At 53.2% G+C, this 13,347-nt stretch overlaps 1 protein-coding gene across 1 annotated transcript; it reads left to right on the top strand.

Annotated features, from left to right (window-relative positions):
* The first annotated feature begins 2,800 nt into the window (after positions 1-2,800).
* Positions 2,801-9,786, top strand: LOC149369709 (uncharacterized). The gene is made up of 2 exons (XM_089576496.1): positions 2,801-4,229; positions 9,643-9,786. Exons 1-2 carry the CDS (start codon positions 3,057-3,059, stop codon positions 9,784-9,786), a joined length of 1,317 nt encoding a protein of 438 aa, XP_089432622.1. The 5' UTR covers positions 2,801-3,056.
* Positions 9,787-13,347: the final 3,561 nt, after the last annotated feature.

Below are 13,347 nucleotides of genomic sequence, written 5' to 3'. Positions count from 1 at the left end.
TGCAAGACACAGCATATGGCCCATATCAACTTGGCACACGAGGGACCCCACAGGGAGCTGTCCTCTCGCCATTACTATTTAATCTGGCCATGATGAAGCTCCCTACCCAGCTGGCAGAGGTCGCCGGTGTGCAGCACGCTCTGTATGCGGACGACATCACCCTCTGGGCAACACAACAATCGGTTGGAGACATCGAGACCAACCTGCAACAAGCGGCAGCTATTGTGGACGAATACGCTCGTCGCTGTGGTCTTGAATGCTCCCCGAGCAAATCTGAATTTGTGCACATACGCCCCAACTCAAAGTGCACAACCAAAATTGCCCTTTCCCTACTTAGCGGACCGATACCTGAACACGAGGAGATCCGGGTACTGCGGCTTTTCATTCATCATAGGCGCAAGGTAGACACTACCCTAAACAAGCTACGTAAGGTGGGGGACCAGGTGGGTCGGATGCTCCGCCGGGTGTCCAATAAAAGGGGGGGACTACGATGCAAAGATGCCCTGCGGCTGGCCAATGCATATATATATATATATATATATATATATATATATATGCATATATTCGGCTCGCTACCTCCACCTACGCAAATGCGATGAGAATGCCTTAGAAGTAGTTCTCCGCAAGATTTATAAGAGAGCGCTCGACCTCCCCATAACGACGTCCAACAAGCGTCTCCTCGGTCTGGGGATGACCAACACCTTTGGGGAGTTACGAGAAGCTCATCTTAACAATCAATACTTGCGCCTAAGCAAAACACCTGCGGGGAGCCGCCTTCTGACCCGCTTACACATATCCTACGCAACACATACAGAAGAACGGGTCCGCATCCCTGAAGCCTGCCGCTTTGCACTCCAGGTGCGACCCCTTCCGAAGAACATGACTGCAGACACCCATGATGGTCGCCGTCTCGCGCGGGCGGAGGCTATTTCTCAACAATATGGCCATAATCCAGGTGTCTTCTATGTGGATGCAGCCGGCCCACACCATGGGGGTTGGCACACGGCGGCCGTCATCCACCAAAACACTACAGTTCAGGGCCTTACTTTCCGTGCCCCAAACATTACATTTGCGGAAGAGATCGCCATTGCACTGGCCGCCGCAGATCCAGAGTCCCGAGTCGTTATTACGGACTCCAGGGACGCCTGCCGCAATATTGAGCAAGGGTATATTCCAGACCGTGCTTTCAAAATTCTCCACGCATGCGAATACACAGGGTTTCCGACCCATCGTACCATCGTGTGGGCTCCGGCTCATGCGGGTCTTGAGGGGAACGAGGCAGCCGACGCTGCCGCCCGCACGCTTACTCACCGGGCGTCGCCTCATCCGCAGCCTGATCCGGAATTCAATTTTAATCCGGCCATCACCTTTAAAGAGATCACCTCTCCTTCCAATCCTGCCTACCCACCCCACCTCCACCCCACTCGAGAGGACTGGGAAGCTGCCCTGCGCGGCTGCTCCGAACTCCATGCCCAACAGGCATTGGTAGCTAGAGCCCGGGCCGCTGCGGAAGCTACAGGGATCCCGGACTAGGGATCCCTCCTAGTGTTTGTAAGGGGCGGGCCCTTCCGGCTCGCCCCATCGATCTCTCACTGTAAATAGTAATAAAAGTTTTCCTCCTCCTCCTCCTCCTCCTCCAGGGAGTCCACGGAACGCCATCGCCCGTTCGGCGCGACGCCTTGCCCTTTGAACGCTTTTTGAGGAAAGGAAAGGGCGCAGTAATTCTTTGTCATCTCGGTGGACACCTGAGGCTGCATAACAACTGCGGTAGGTCACTTCTTGCTACTTTGCAATTCAAGCTCAGCCACCAATTGACCCACGAGGCCAGAGTCAGGATCAAGCCAGAGCAAAACATCGCTATTCTGAGCACCCCAGATCCGGACCTCACTGAACAGATATGCAACATCCAAGCAATCAATCTAGGAGGAAAAGAATATTCAATGAGCGCTTATGCAGCCTCACCAGATAACTCATGTAAAGGCATCATTACCGGCGCCTTACCGATACCTTCAGAAGAGGAATTACTAAACTGCACGGAAACATATCCCCAACAAATCAACATCATTCAAGCGAGGCCTTTCGGCACCAAGGGGGCATGTCATATACCTTTGAAGGCAAATCAGTGCCACGGTTTGTCTACCTCAGCGGCATCGAATACAGGTGCAAACCATTCCGACCAGTGATGCAGGTTTGCGGATACTGCCTGAAAATAGGGCACCGTGCTGACATTTGTCCCACTCCGCAGGAGAAAAGATGCTACAATTGCGGAGTACGCAATCCTCCACCAGGACATGTCGATTGCAAAAAGCACTGCATCGTCTGCGACACATCGGACCACTCCACCATTGACACGAACTGCCCGGCAAGACAGAAGAACTACACCACAAGAGGGAAAAAGACAAGCAAAGCTGATGAAGCCGTAATCCGACGTCATCATTATAAAGACATTGCTGCACAGAGCCAAATGCAGAAGAACCAAAAGCCTGAGCAGAAGCAAAAGAATGCGCAGAAGAACAAAACTGAGCAGGAGCACGAGACTGAGCATCGACCCAAATTTAACCAAACCCAAGGTTGGTTGGTTTATGGGGTTTAACGTCCCAAAGCGACTAAGGCTATGAGAGACGCCGTAGTGGAGGGCTCCGGAAATTTCGACCACCTGGGGTTCTTTAACGTGCACTGACATCGCACAGTACACGGGCCTCGCATTTCTCCTCCAAAGAAACCCAAGCCGACCGGCCGGGAGAACTTCAAGGATATAGCAACAGCACAACACTTCCCAGGTTTCACCTACACGGCGGAGCGATCGGACGCGTGGCACATCGGCTCCGTCGATTTTCGACTGGAACCGCGGCAATCTGATGTAACACCTATCAAACCTGTGCGACTGCATCTGTGAAGTCAGCAGGATCCTGGAGACACCGATCTGACCCAGGTACGCCCAATTTTCGGCCATTTCGAGCAACCCTCCGCATCACCACGTAGCGGTCGAGCTGAGCCTAACGGCTTCGGCTCCCCCGCCGCTGGCTGCGGAGACGCCCGCCGGTCAACCGCTCAACATGGCTCTGCCTGAACAACGCGGATACGACCCCACGACTCTGTCGTGGTCGTCTGTCCCTGCAAGCCAGCCAGAGGATGGCCCATCCACCATTTCGGCGCAGCAAGCTGCCCTTTTTAAAGTCGTTGAAAGCCGGCGCCGCCGCCGGCAGAACGCACGAGGAGCTGCAACACCCAAGACTCCTCTCGACAAATCAGCAACGGGAGACGCTCCCGCTCCGTCTTCTAAATGTCCACAAAAGTCATTTTCACCAGTCTCCAAGTGGACGCCGAAGCCGACGGTCAGGATGAACCCTGACGATTACGTGATCGTGCTGCGGCCACGCAGTACGGTCGCCCTCAAGACAGCATTCCAGCAAGGTGAGCTCGGCGCTGCCATTTCGGAACTCATCGGCAGACAGCATATGAATGCGATTACAATTTCTCCCAATTGGGAGCAAAACATTATCGTCTGCGGCACGCAGAACCCCGAGGTAGCTCAAAAGCTTCTGACGGATATCCAAATTACAACCAGCAAAGGGTCGCTCCCGCTTCACGGACACCTCAAGCTCACCGGTGATGTGTGTCGTGGTGTGATTTCTGTGCATAACCTTGAAACCAGCGAATCCTTGAAACATAGTGTGCAATGGCGTGGTGGTGAATTAGTCCATGTGCGCAAGCTGGGAAAATCGAATGTAGCTGTGCTGACTTTCGAGGGACGCAGCGTTCCGCGTTACGTCCATTATAATGCAGAACTGACTCCCGTCAAGGAGTATAAAAAAACGGTGCCAGCGTGCTACCGTTGCGGCACACTGGGGCACCGGGTGGACAACTGTCCCACCCCGGTCAAGGAAAGACGCGGCCTTTGTGGTCAAAACGTGGGGCTTGGTACTGAGGGGATGGCCCCCCACGTCTGCAATCCTATGTGCTTAATCTGCGGGGGCCCGCACCTCACCAGCTCCCGCGAATGCACCGCCAAATTCATCAAGCTGCCGCAGCCAGGGCCCAGGACGCCATCCAAGGGAGCCAATTCCGGCGCTACACGGGGAGGGCGGCAGCAAAACAACCAGAAGACGCCACGACGTGGCGAGATGCCTCCCCCTGGCAAGACAGCAACAGTAAAGCCACTACCCGGAGCAGCGGAGTTCCCAGCTCTCAGCGCTTCACCTGGCGGCGCCGCCTGCAACCAACCCAAGGTAGGCAGCTGGGCGAGGGTCGCCTCCTCTCCTTCCCCTCCTCCCTCCTCTCCCACCAGCACCGCCGAGACGCAGGAACCCGCCGCGGTGTCTCAGTGGTAAGGCGCCCCTCTACCGAGCCGGAGTACCCGGGTTCGAACCCGACCGCGGCGGCCGCGTTTCGATGGAGGCGAAACGCAAGAGGCGCCCGTGTGCTGTGCGATGTCAGTGCACGTTAAAGATCCCCAGGTGGTCGAAATTATTCCGGAGACCTCCACTACGGCACCTCTTTCTCTCTTTCTTCTTTCACTCCCACCTTCCTCCCTTCCCTTACGGCGCGGTTCAGGTGTCCGCGTAGATATGTGAGACAGTTACTGCGCCATTTCCTTTCCTCAAAAACCAATTTAATTTTACTCAAGCGCGAGCTCGCCCTCTTGCGAGCTCAAAACGAAAAACTAGCCAGCGAGCTTAACTCGCTCAAAGCCAAATTCCCTACTCCGCCCGCGTCGAGCGACCAGGAAGAAAATATCACAGACAGGGAGATTCCTACTAATGTGGAGAGTCGCGCCGCGGCCCTGGAGAGCCGGGTGACCGTAATTGAAACACAATTGGCTGACCTCCCCAAAATTATCCATGATACCATTGCGCGTCAGGTGGAGAGTGTCATCGCACAGGTGACACAAGCCGTAACTCACATTATCCAAAAATGGATAAAAGACAATCCGCGCGTCCTTAAACGCGTAGGGCCCATCAGGAACGCTAACCGCCCCTCCAAATTCAACAGAGTTATTCCCGATGAGTTTGACTTCTCGGAAGACTCCTCCACGTCTGCGCCGGGCACTAGCGGACTGGGGAGTCTTAACAACGTAACCCCACCCTCTGCCTCCGATCATGGCCCCCAACCCTAAGTCGCGAGCAAGAGCAACTCAGCCGCTTACAATAACGCAGTGGAACTGCCGAGGTCTCAAGAACCGCACGAAGCGGACTCATCTCCGCCTCTATCTTGAGACCTTTGAGTTTCTCGTCGCCGTGGTTGCCCTTCAGGAACCCGGCGCCGGTGCCAAACTCACAAACTACACTACATTTCAACACAACCCGCAGACATGTATACTTGTTCATAAGCAGTATACTGCGCAGGAGGTCACGCTCCCCACAACACCGCCTTTCCCTTACACGATGGTGTCCGTGCTACCCCTAAAGCGGTCTGACCCACCTGTACACATTCTAAACATTTACTGCCCACCTAAACTTAAGAACGTCACGTTCAATGAAATTTTCACCCAAGCAATGCAGGTGGCGGGAAGGGATCCCCTTCTGATTGTCGGCGACTTCAACGCCCTGAGCAGGCTATGGGGGTACCCCCGGCAGGACACACGTGGGCGGAAGCTTGCGGAACTTCTTTCCACACTTGGACTTACTTTACACACTGATCCCGCCAACCCAACACGTGTCGGCAATTCGATTCAACGAGATACTTGCCCGGACCTGACATTTACACGCAACATACGCCATGCCGACTGGCTGAATACAGAGGACACTCTGGGTAGTGATCACTGTATAATCAACACAACCATTTACATGCGTCCCCTGAAACGCCCACTAACACAAGCTCGTGTACCGGACTGGACTACTTTCCGCACATCTCTAACTATCGTAGATCTCCTCCAGTCGGGATACGACGCATGGTCCAAATCGCTCACGTCTACACTCACGCAACACGAAAAGCAGATACAGCTCACAGAAACACAAACGGACGTGGACAACCACTTGCTCCACCTTTGGGAGGCCCGCCGCAGCCTCACGAAGCGATGGAAGAAACAGAAACATAACAGACGCCTAAAGAAACGCATCCTCGAACTCACACAACAAGCAGCGGAATATGCTACTCAGCTAGCCGACACTAACTGGGTGGACCGGTACAACGCGGCTGCGCGCCAGATGCCTGGCCGCAACACGTGGCGCCTATTCCGCGCTCTCATCGATCCAATACAAACACGCACGGAAACCCAACGCCACTTACATAGGGCATTGCACAACTTTACAGGAACGACAACACAGCTAGCGCACACGCTCAGGGATCGATACCTTTGCACCACTAAGAACCCCCGGCAGGCGGCGTACTCGTATGCAGGCGAAGAGAACACGGAGCTGGACAAGCCGTTCCAGCTCCACGACCTCCGGGCGGCCGTAAGCAAGATGAAGCGGGGCACTGCACCTGGGCGCGACAAGGTTACGGTCAAGCTTTTGGCCAACCTTCCCGACGCAGCCTACGCCGCGCTCCTCAAATACATATAGCATTTGGGACGGTGAGACTCCTCTCCCTCTCGATTGGAAATCGGCTCTCGTGACCTTCATTCCGAAGGCCGGCAAACCTATCGATGTGGAGAACCTTCGCCCCATCTCTCTGACGTCTTGTGTCGGCAAGCTGATGGAGACGATGGTGCGCGACAGACTCTCCGATTATCTCGAAACACAGCACATTTTCGCGGACACCATGTTCGGTTTTCGTCCTCACAAGTCAGCACAGGATATACTTCTGCAGCTCCACCACGACATTTTAGATCCCGTCAAATGTCCCCACAACGACAAGGTGGTCCTGGCCTTGGATCTTAAAGGCGCATTCGACAACGTCAAACATGAAGTAATCCTGGACCACCTCAGTAACACCAACTGTGGCCACAAAACATTCCATTACATAAGTCAATTTCTTACAGACCGTCAAGCCTATATACGCATACAAGATGCGGAACACGGGCCATACACCATCGGCTCGAGGGGAACACCTCAAGGCGCGGTCCTGTCTCCCCTGCTCTTCAATTTGGCAATGCTTCGCCTTCCCTCCAAATTGTCTTCTCTGCCCGGGATACATCACGCTCTTTATGCGGATGACATTACAATCTGGGCCACGCAAGGCAACCTGGGCCACATGGAGTCCTGCCTGCAAGCAGCGGCGACCCTAGTCGACGACTACGCGGCCTACTGCGGACTCCAGTGCGCCCCAGCTAAATCAGAATTTGTGCACTTACGTCCCTCCCCTCGGGACACAACTCCGCTTCGCATCAGTCTCCCCTCGGGACCGATCCGGGAGGCCAAGGAGATCCGCGTCCTTGGCCTCTTCATACACCACCAACGCAGAGTCGACACCACCATAGCCAAACTTCGCACGGTGGGCGACCAGGTGGGCCGAATGGTCCGCCGGGTATCCAACAAGCGGGGCGGATTACGAAGCAAGGATGCACTGCGGCTTGCCCATGCTTTCGTAACGAGTAGAATCCTCTACTCAACTCCCTACTGCGCAAACACGATGATGACCAACTGGAGGTCATTCTGCGGAAAGTCATCAAGCGGGCTCTCGATCTCCCGGTCACCACGTCCAACCAGAGACTTCTGGCCTTGGGCGTGGTGAACACATTCCGGGAGCTTCGAGAAGCCCACTTAGTCAACCAATACACGCGTCTTGCACAGACCACGTCCGGTCGCCGCCTCTTGGACCGGCTACACATCAAACACGACTACCACATTGAGGAAAGGGAGAGAGTGCCAGAACCCTAGAGACGCGCCCTCCGGGTCCGACCCCTTCCGCGCAACATGTCCAAAGAAGACCAAAGCGGTCGTCGCCAGGCGCGCGCGGAAGCGTTGGCGCGATACTATGGTAACCAAGAACATGTGTATTACGTAGACGTTGCCGGCCCACACCACGGGGGGTGGTACACGGCCGCCGTCGTACACAACACAAACACAGTTAACGGGCTCACTTTCAAAGCCTACAGCGCAACACACGCGGAGATTGCCATTGCTCTGGCTCTCACGAATCCCAGTTTGTGGTTATGAATGGCGCCGAGTCTCAAAGAGTGCAAGTTGTGTCTGGTGTTCCCCAGGGCTCCGTGTTAGGACCACTATTGTTCCTGCTCTCCGTGAATGACATTGGTGACGGAATAGTATCTCAAATGCGGCTATTTGCGGATGACTGCGTTCTTTATAGTGTTGTCACTAGTGATCGAGATGCGGAAATGTTCCAAGAAGATTTGAACAGAATCTCAGAGTGGTGCGTTAAATGGAATATGAATTTGAATTTGTCCAAGACTGTCCATATGAAGTTTACAAGAAAGAAAAACCCTGATGTGTATTCATATGTTATTAGGAACACAATGTTAGAACAGGTATTCGAATTTAAATATCTAGGCGTTTATTTTACTCCTGATTTGAGCTGGCGCCGTCACGGCGATTATATCTCTGCTAAAGCATGCAGAAACTTGGGATTTCTTCGCCGAAATGCAAGTAGTTTTCCACTGTCATGTCGTGACATTTTATTCAAGACTTATGTCAGGTCGGTTCTGGACTACGCGTGCACTGTCTGGGACCCGCCTACTGCTAGAGATAAAGATAAGTTGGAGAGGGTGCAGAACATTGCCTCTCGTTTCGTGTCTGGCACACGTGGGGCTCGTTACAGTGCATCGCGTACGAAGGATGCACTCAACTGGGAATTGCTTGACACGCGCCGAAAGAAGTTGCGTCTGAAGCTGTTTCATGCTGTTTATTATTCAACTGTTCGGGTTGAACGCGAATGGTATGTGCAGGAGCCTTTTTATAGATCCAACCGTGTTGACCTTGTTTTTAAAGTCCGCGAATTCGCGGCAAAAACTGAATTGTTTAAAATGTCTTTCTTTCCGAAAACCATTAGAGAATGGAACAGACTACCGAGCGATGTTGTGAGTGTGACATCAAATGATGCGTTCTTTCGTTCTTTAATGATGTGATGTGATTGTGATGTGTTCTTTTGAAGTGAGATGTACATGGTGAAAGTTTTATGCTTGTAACTCTGCCTGCGAGCGGAGGTGTCATGTGTGCTTCTTTGTTGTACATTGCCCCCCCCCCCCCACTGTAATGCCACGGCGCTGTGGGTTCCTTACTAAATAAATAAATAAATAAAACACATCATCACCGAATCGCGAGGGGCCTGTCGGAACTATGAGTTGGGCTGGGCTTCCCCGCTTGCCTGGCGCATACTGGAATATAGCTGTCGATCTGAAGATCCAACTCCACGCAACCTGATTTGGGCCCCCGGTCACCAGGGACTCCAGGGAAACGAACAGGCCGATCAGGCCGCCCGCGCACTCTCTCCCCGGGCTATCTCCCTGTCCTTGGAAGGGTACTCCCAATCAGACAATCTGGCCATTACATTCAAACAAATCACCGATTACTACAAGGAGGAGCACCGGCGCTACCCGGCCCCTTGTAAGGGTCTGGATCGCGCTGACGAGCGCCTCCTCATCAAAATTCTCACTAATACTGTACTGTGCCCGGCGGTGCTTAAACATTTCAATACATCCTTTGATGGCACGTGCCAGTTCTGTGGGGAGGTGTCTGACACCTTCCACATGGTTTGGGCGTGTCAATCTAACCCATCTATCCCCCCCAACCCCAACCCTACCAGAGAGGACTGGGAGGCGGCCCTGCTCGGCTGTCAAGACCTGAAGAGCCAAAAGGCCTTGGTTCAACGGACACGGGCGGCGTTGCTTGCCAATGGGGCCCCGGAATAGAGGCTCCACCTAGTACTGTGAGGGGAAAGGGCCAATAGGGTCCTACCCCAATCACCTTTCTGTAAAAATTTAATTGCTTATAAATGTTTTTCACCACCACCACAACTCTTCCCACGAAAGGGAATCAGAAAAACGGTCCAAGCAAGGCACTCGCCATCCATCCAAAGAAAGCTTGGAACAAGAGCACAGAACAATGGCCACCCCTCCCACCACTGAGGAAGGAAAACCTAGTGGCCACCACGGGTGCCCAGACACCTTTGGAGCAGACCATGGAGACCGAGACCTCAGAACCGTCGGACAACCAAGATAGCAAAGACCACACGGAAAAGCGCAGTGTGGACACCGTGAACGCCGGATATAAAACTTCACAACGCGATTTCGCACAACTTCAACCCCTTCGGGTGCCCAGTGGTACCGAGACAGACGCCACCGAGCCACGGGGCTGTACCTCGAAAGCCAGTGATTGCGCATCCCACATCCAGGAAACCCAGGAGACGCAGTCACTCCGGAACGCTACACCCGAGAAAGAAGCCGGCTCTGCTAAAAGCGGTGAGTTGTCCGTCCAAGCAGCCCCCACTCCCACCTCTTTTCGAAACCCTGACTCCCCTATAACACCTCAAGAGGCGATTAAACAGTACATACGTTCCGCTGAATTTCGCTCAGAAATCACTACCATAATAAATACTATAGTTGCTGAACAACTCGGAGCGATGCAGCAACAGCTCATACTAGCCCAGGCACAGTTGATACAGTCCATGGCTGACAGGATAGAAGCTACGATTAACACACGCTTGAAAAAACATGAAGCCGGCATCAACAAGCTTTTCGAACTTGTACCGCATCAGGAATTGCCTCGCAAGCAGCGCGCAGTTGAACCCGCTGCCTGTCCTCATCCACTCTATCCAGACCAGCAACATTGCGCAGAACAATAACACGAGAAAACGTCGGCGGCGACACCAGTCCAACACACCAGAAGAAACAATTATATGGCAATGGAACTGTCGCAGCATACTCCGAAAACAAGCACAACTAGCCGCATATATAGCAAACTCCCCTAATCCCCCCCATGTCATCGCTCTGCAAGAGACGGAAACAAATCGCATTCATATCCGCGGTTATCACACGGCAGCCCTTACACCACGTACGGCAATCCTGACACTCGCATCCATGTTGGTACTAGACCGCACACCGACAAACACGCCCGACAGCAAGGGCACTCAATATACCGCGATAGAGCTAAGCTCACCAGGACACACATATGGCCTCACTATTATTAACATATACAGCAATCCTAAAGATAAAGCCAGAGTTATTCTGGGTATCCTGGGCTCCTTCCTTTCCTCAAACCTTCTTGTGGTGGGTGATTTTAATGCACGTCACACGCACTGGGGATACAACTCGGATACCCCCAAAGGTAACCTGATTTCTACCGCAATGGCTGATTACAACCTTAGCCTGATCACAAACCCCACCGTACCCACTGGCATTGGCACAAGCGTCACCCGCGACACCACACCCGATCTCACATGGGCCACGCCGAACATAATCGTTAAATCTCACACGGTGCTCCAGGATAGCCTTGGAAGTGACCATTTTCCAGTCTCCACTATTATATCTTATGAATCCAAGATTTTCAACCCTCGTTCGCAGCTTCTCAGTGACTGGGATAAATTGCGCTCATATTTGGCAACTGATTCGACAGAACCCCGTACTGTCACTGACTGGACAGACCATCTGGTGAAGGCCATCCAGGCGAACAGCAAAAGCATTAAAAATACCCCTAAGGCACCGCAGGTTGATCCGCATCTGGCTCATCTATGGGAGGCCCGACAGGGACTTCTCAAGCGCTGGCGTCACCAGCGACACAATCGTAAATTGAGACTCCGCATAGCCGCTCTCATCGCGAGGCAGAAGAATACGCGAACACGCTAGCCCGCGCAAACTGGGCAACCTTTTGTAACGACCTGAAGGGTACATTAAGCACTAAACGCACGTGGTCCCTCCTACGCGCTCTCTTGGATCCAACAACCACTAAATCTCAGACACAAGTAAACACACAACGTCTAATAAAACTAGAGCTCCAAAAGGGCACCGACGTAATTGGCCAACTACGGGACACTTATATACCCACATCTCTTCAGTCGGCAGATCCACCTAATATACCTCCACCTAACCCAGAACTTGATGCCGACATCACCTTAAACGAAGTCCGCCGAGCACTCTTTAGTATTCGCCGCTCTACGGCGCCGGGACCGGATGGCATAACGTACAAAGCACTACTCAATCTGGACGATGTCTCCCTCCAGTAACTCGCGGAGCTCTTTAATAACCACTGGCAAGCTGGGACGCTCCCATCAGCCTGGACCCATGCCAGCATGCGATTTATACCCAAACCGGGCAAAGCCCTCACTCTTCAAAATTTGCGCCCCATCTCCTTAACGAGCTGTGTCGGCAAGCTCTTCGAGCATGTCATTCTCAATCGCCTGCAACCATTCCTAGAAACAACAGGCTTTCTCTCAAACGTTCAATTCGGCTTCCGCCCAAACATCTCGGCGCGAGACGTACTTCTCGCGCTTAAAGAGTCCCTCTTTTGCACTAAGCGTCGTACAGCCTCTACGCGAGCCATACTGGCCCTGGATATCCATAAGGCTTTCGACACAATAAGCCATGACCATATCCTCACGACATTAGCCACCACGGGGTGTGGCACCCGGATATGGCAATATATTCGGGCCTTCCTTCAGGGCGCACGGCAGACCTCCACCTTGGGGATATTGCCTCCCAGCCTTTTCCCCTGCCTAACCGGGGAACCCCACAAGGGGCGGTTCTATCACCTTTACTCTTTAACATTGCCCTAGCGCCACTGGCAAAGGCCCTTGCTGCTGTCCCAGGGCTCCACACAGCCATATACGCAGATGATATAACCCTCTGGACAACGGGAGGATCCCTTTTAACAGCCCAGGATATCCTGCAATCTGCCATAGACATCACCATCACTCATTTAGCAAACACAGGCCTCCGTTGCTCTCCGAATAAATCGGAACTCCTGCAGCTGAAACCCCTCCCCAGTGACCCCCCGATTGAACTGCACATGTACGGGAATCCAGTGTCCATTGTTCCTCAGGTGAAGATTATCGGCCTTCTAATTAACAACACACTCGATGCAACCGCCACCCTTCAGCTCTTGCAGAGACATACCAAAGAGGTCGCCGCACTTATCAGGCGGGTGGCAGCACGCAATCATGGGCTGTCTGAACGCGAGACCCTCAATATGACAAATGCATTAATCATTAGCCACATTACATACCACCTTCCATACCACATACTCACTCAGCGGCAAAGAGAACAGGCAGACGTCCTAATACGCACGGCTGTCACCTCTGCCTTACGTCTTCCACGGACGGTTAGCACGAAACGTCTCCTGGCCACTGGTACCCACAATACAGTGATCGAATTAATAGAGGCTCAACGCACCAACCAATCAGTCCGCCTGAGTCGCACGGAAACAGGACAATGCCTACTGCGACAGCTACGTCTCAATCCACCAATTCCCACCCCAAAAAGTCCTACACCTTACATGATTTCTCTGCGCACGCAGG

This window comes from Amblyomma mixtum, chromosome 1, assembly GCF_055824585.1.
Source record: "Amblyomma mixtum isolate Tamu chromosome 1, ASM5582458v1, whole genome shotgun sequence".
NCBI lineage: Eukaryota > Metazoa > Arthropoda > Arachnida > Ixodida > Ixodidae > Amblyomma > Amblyomma mixtum.
This window is presented reverse-complemented; position numbering and strand designations above follow the sequence as displayed.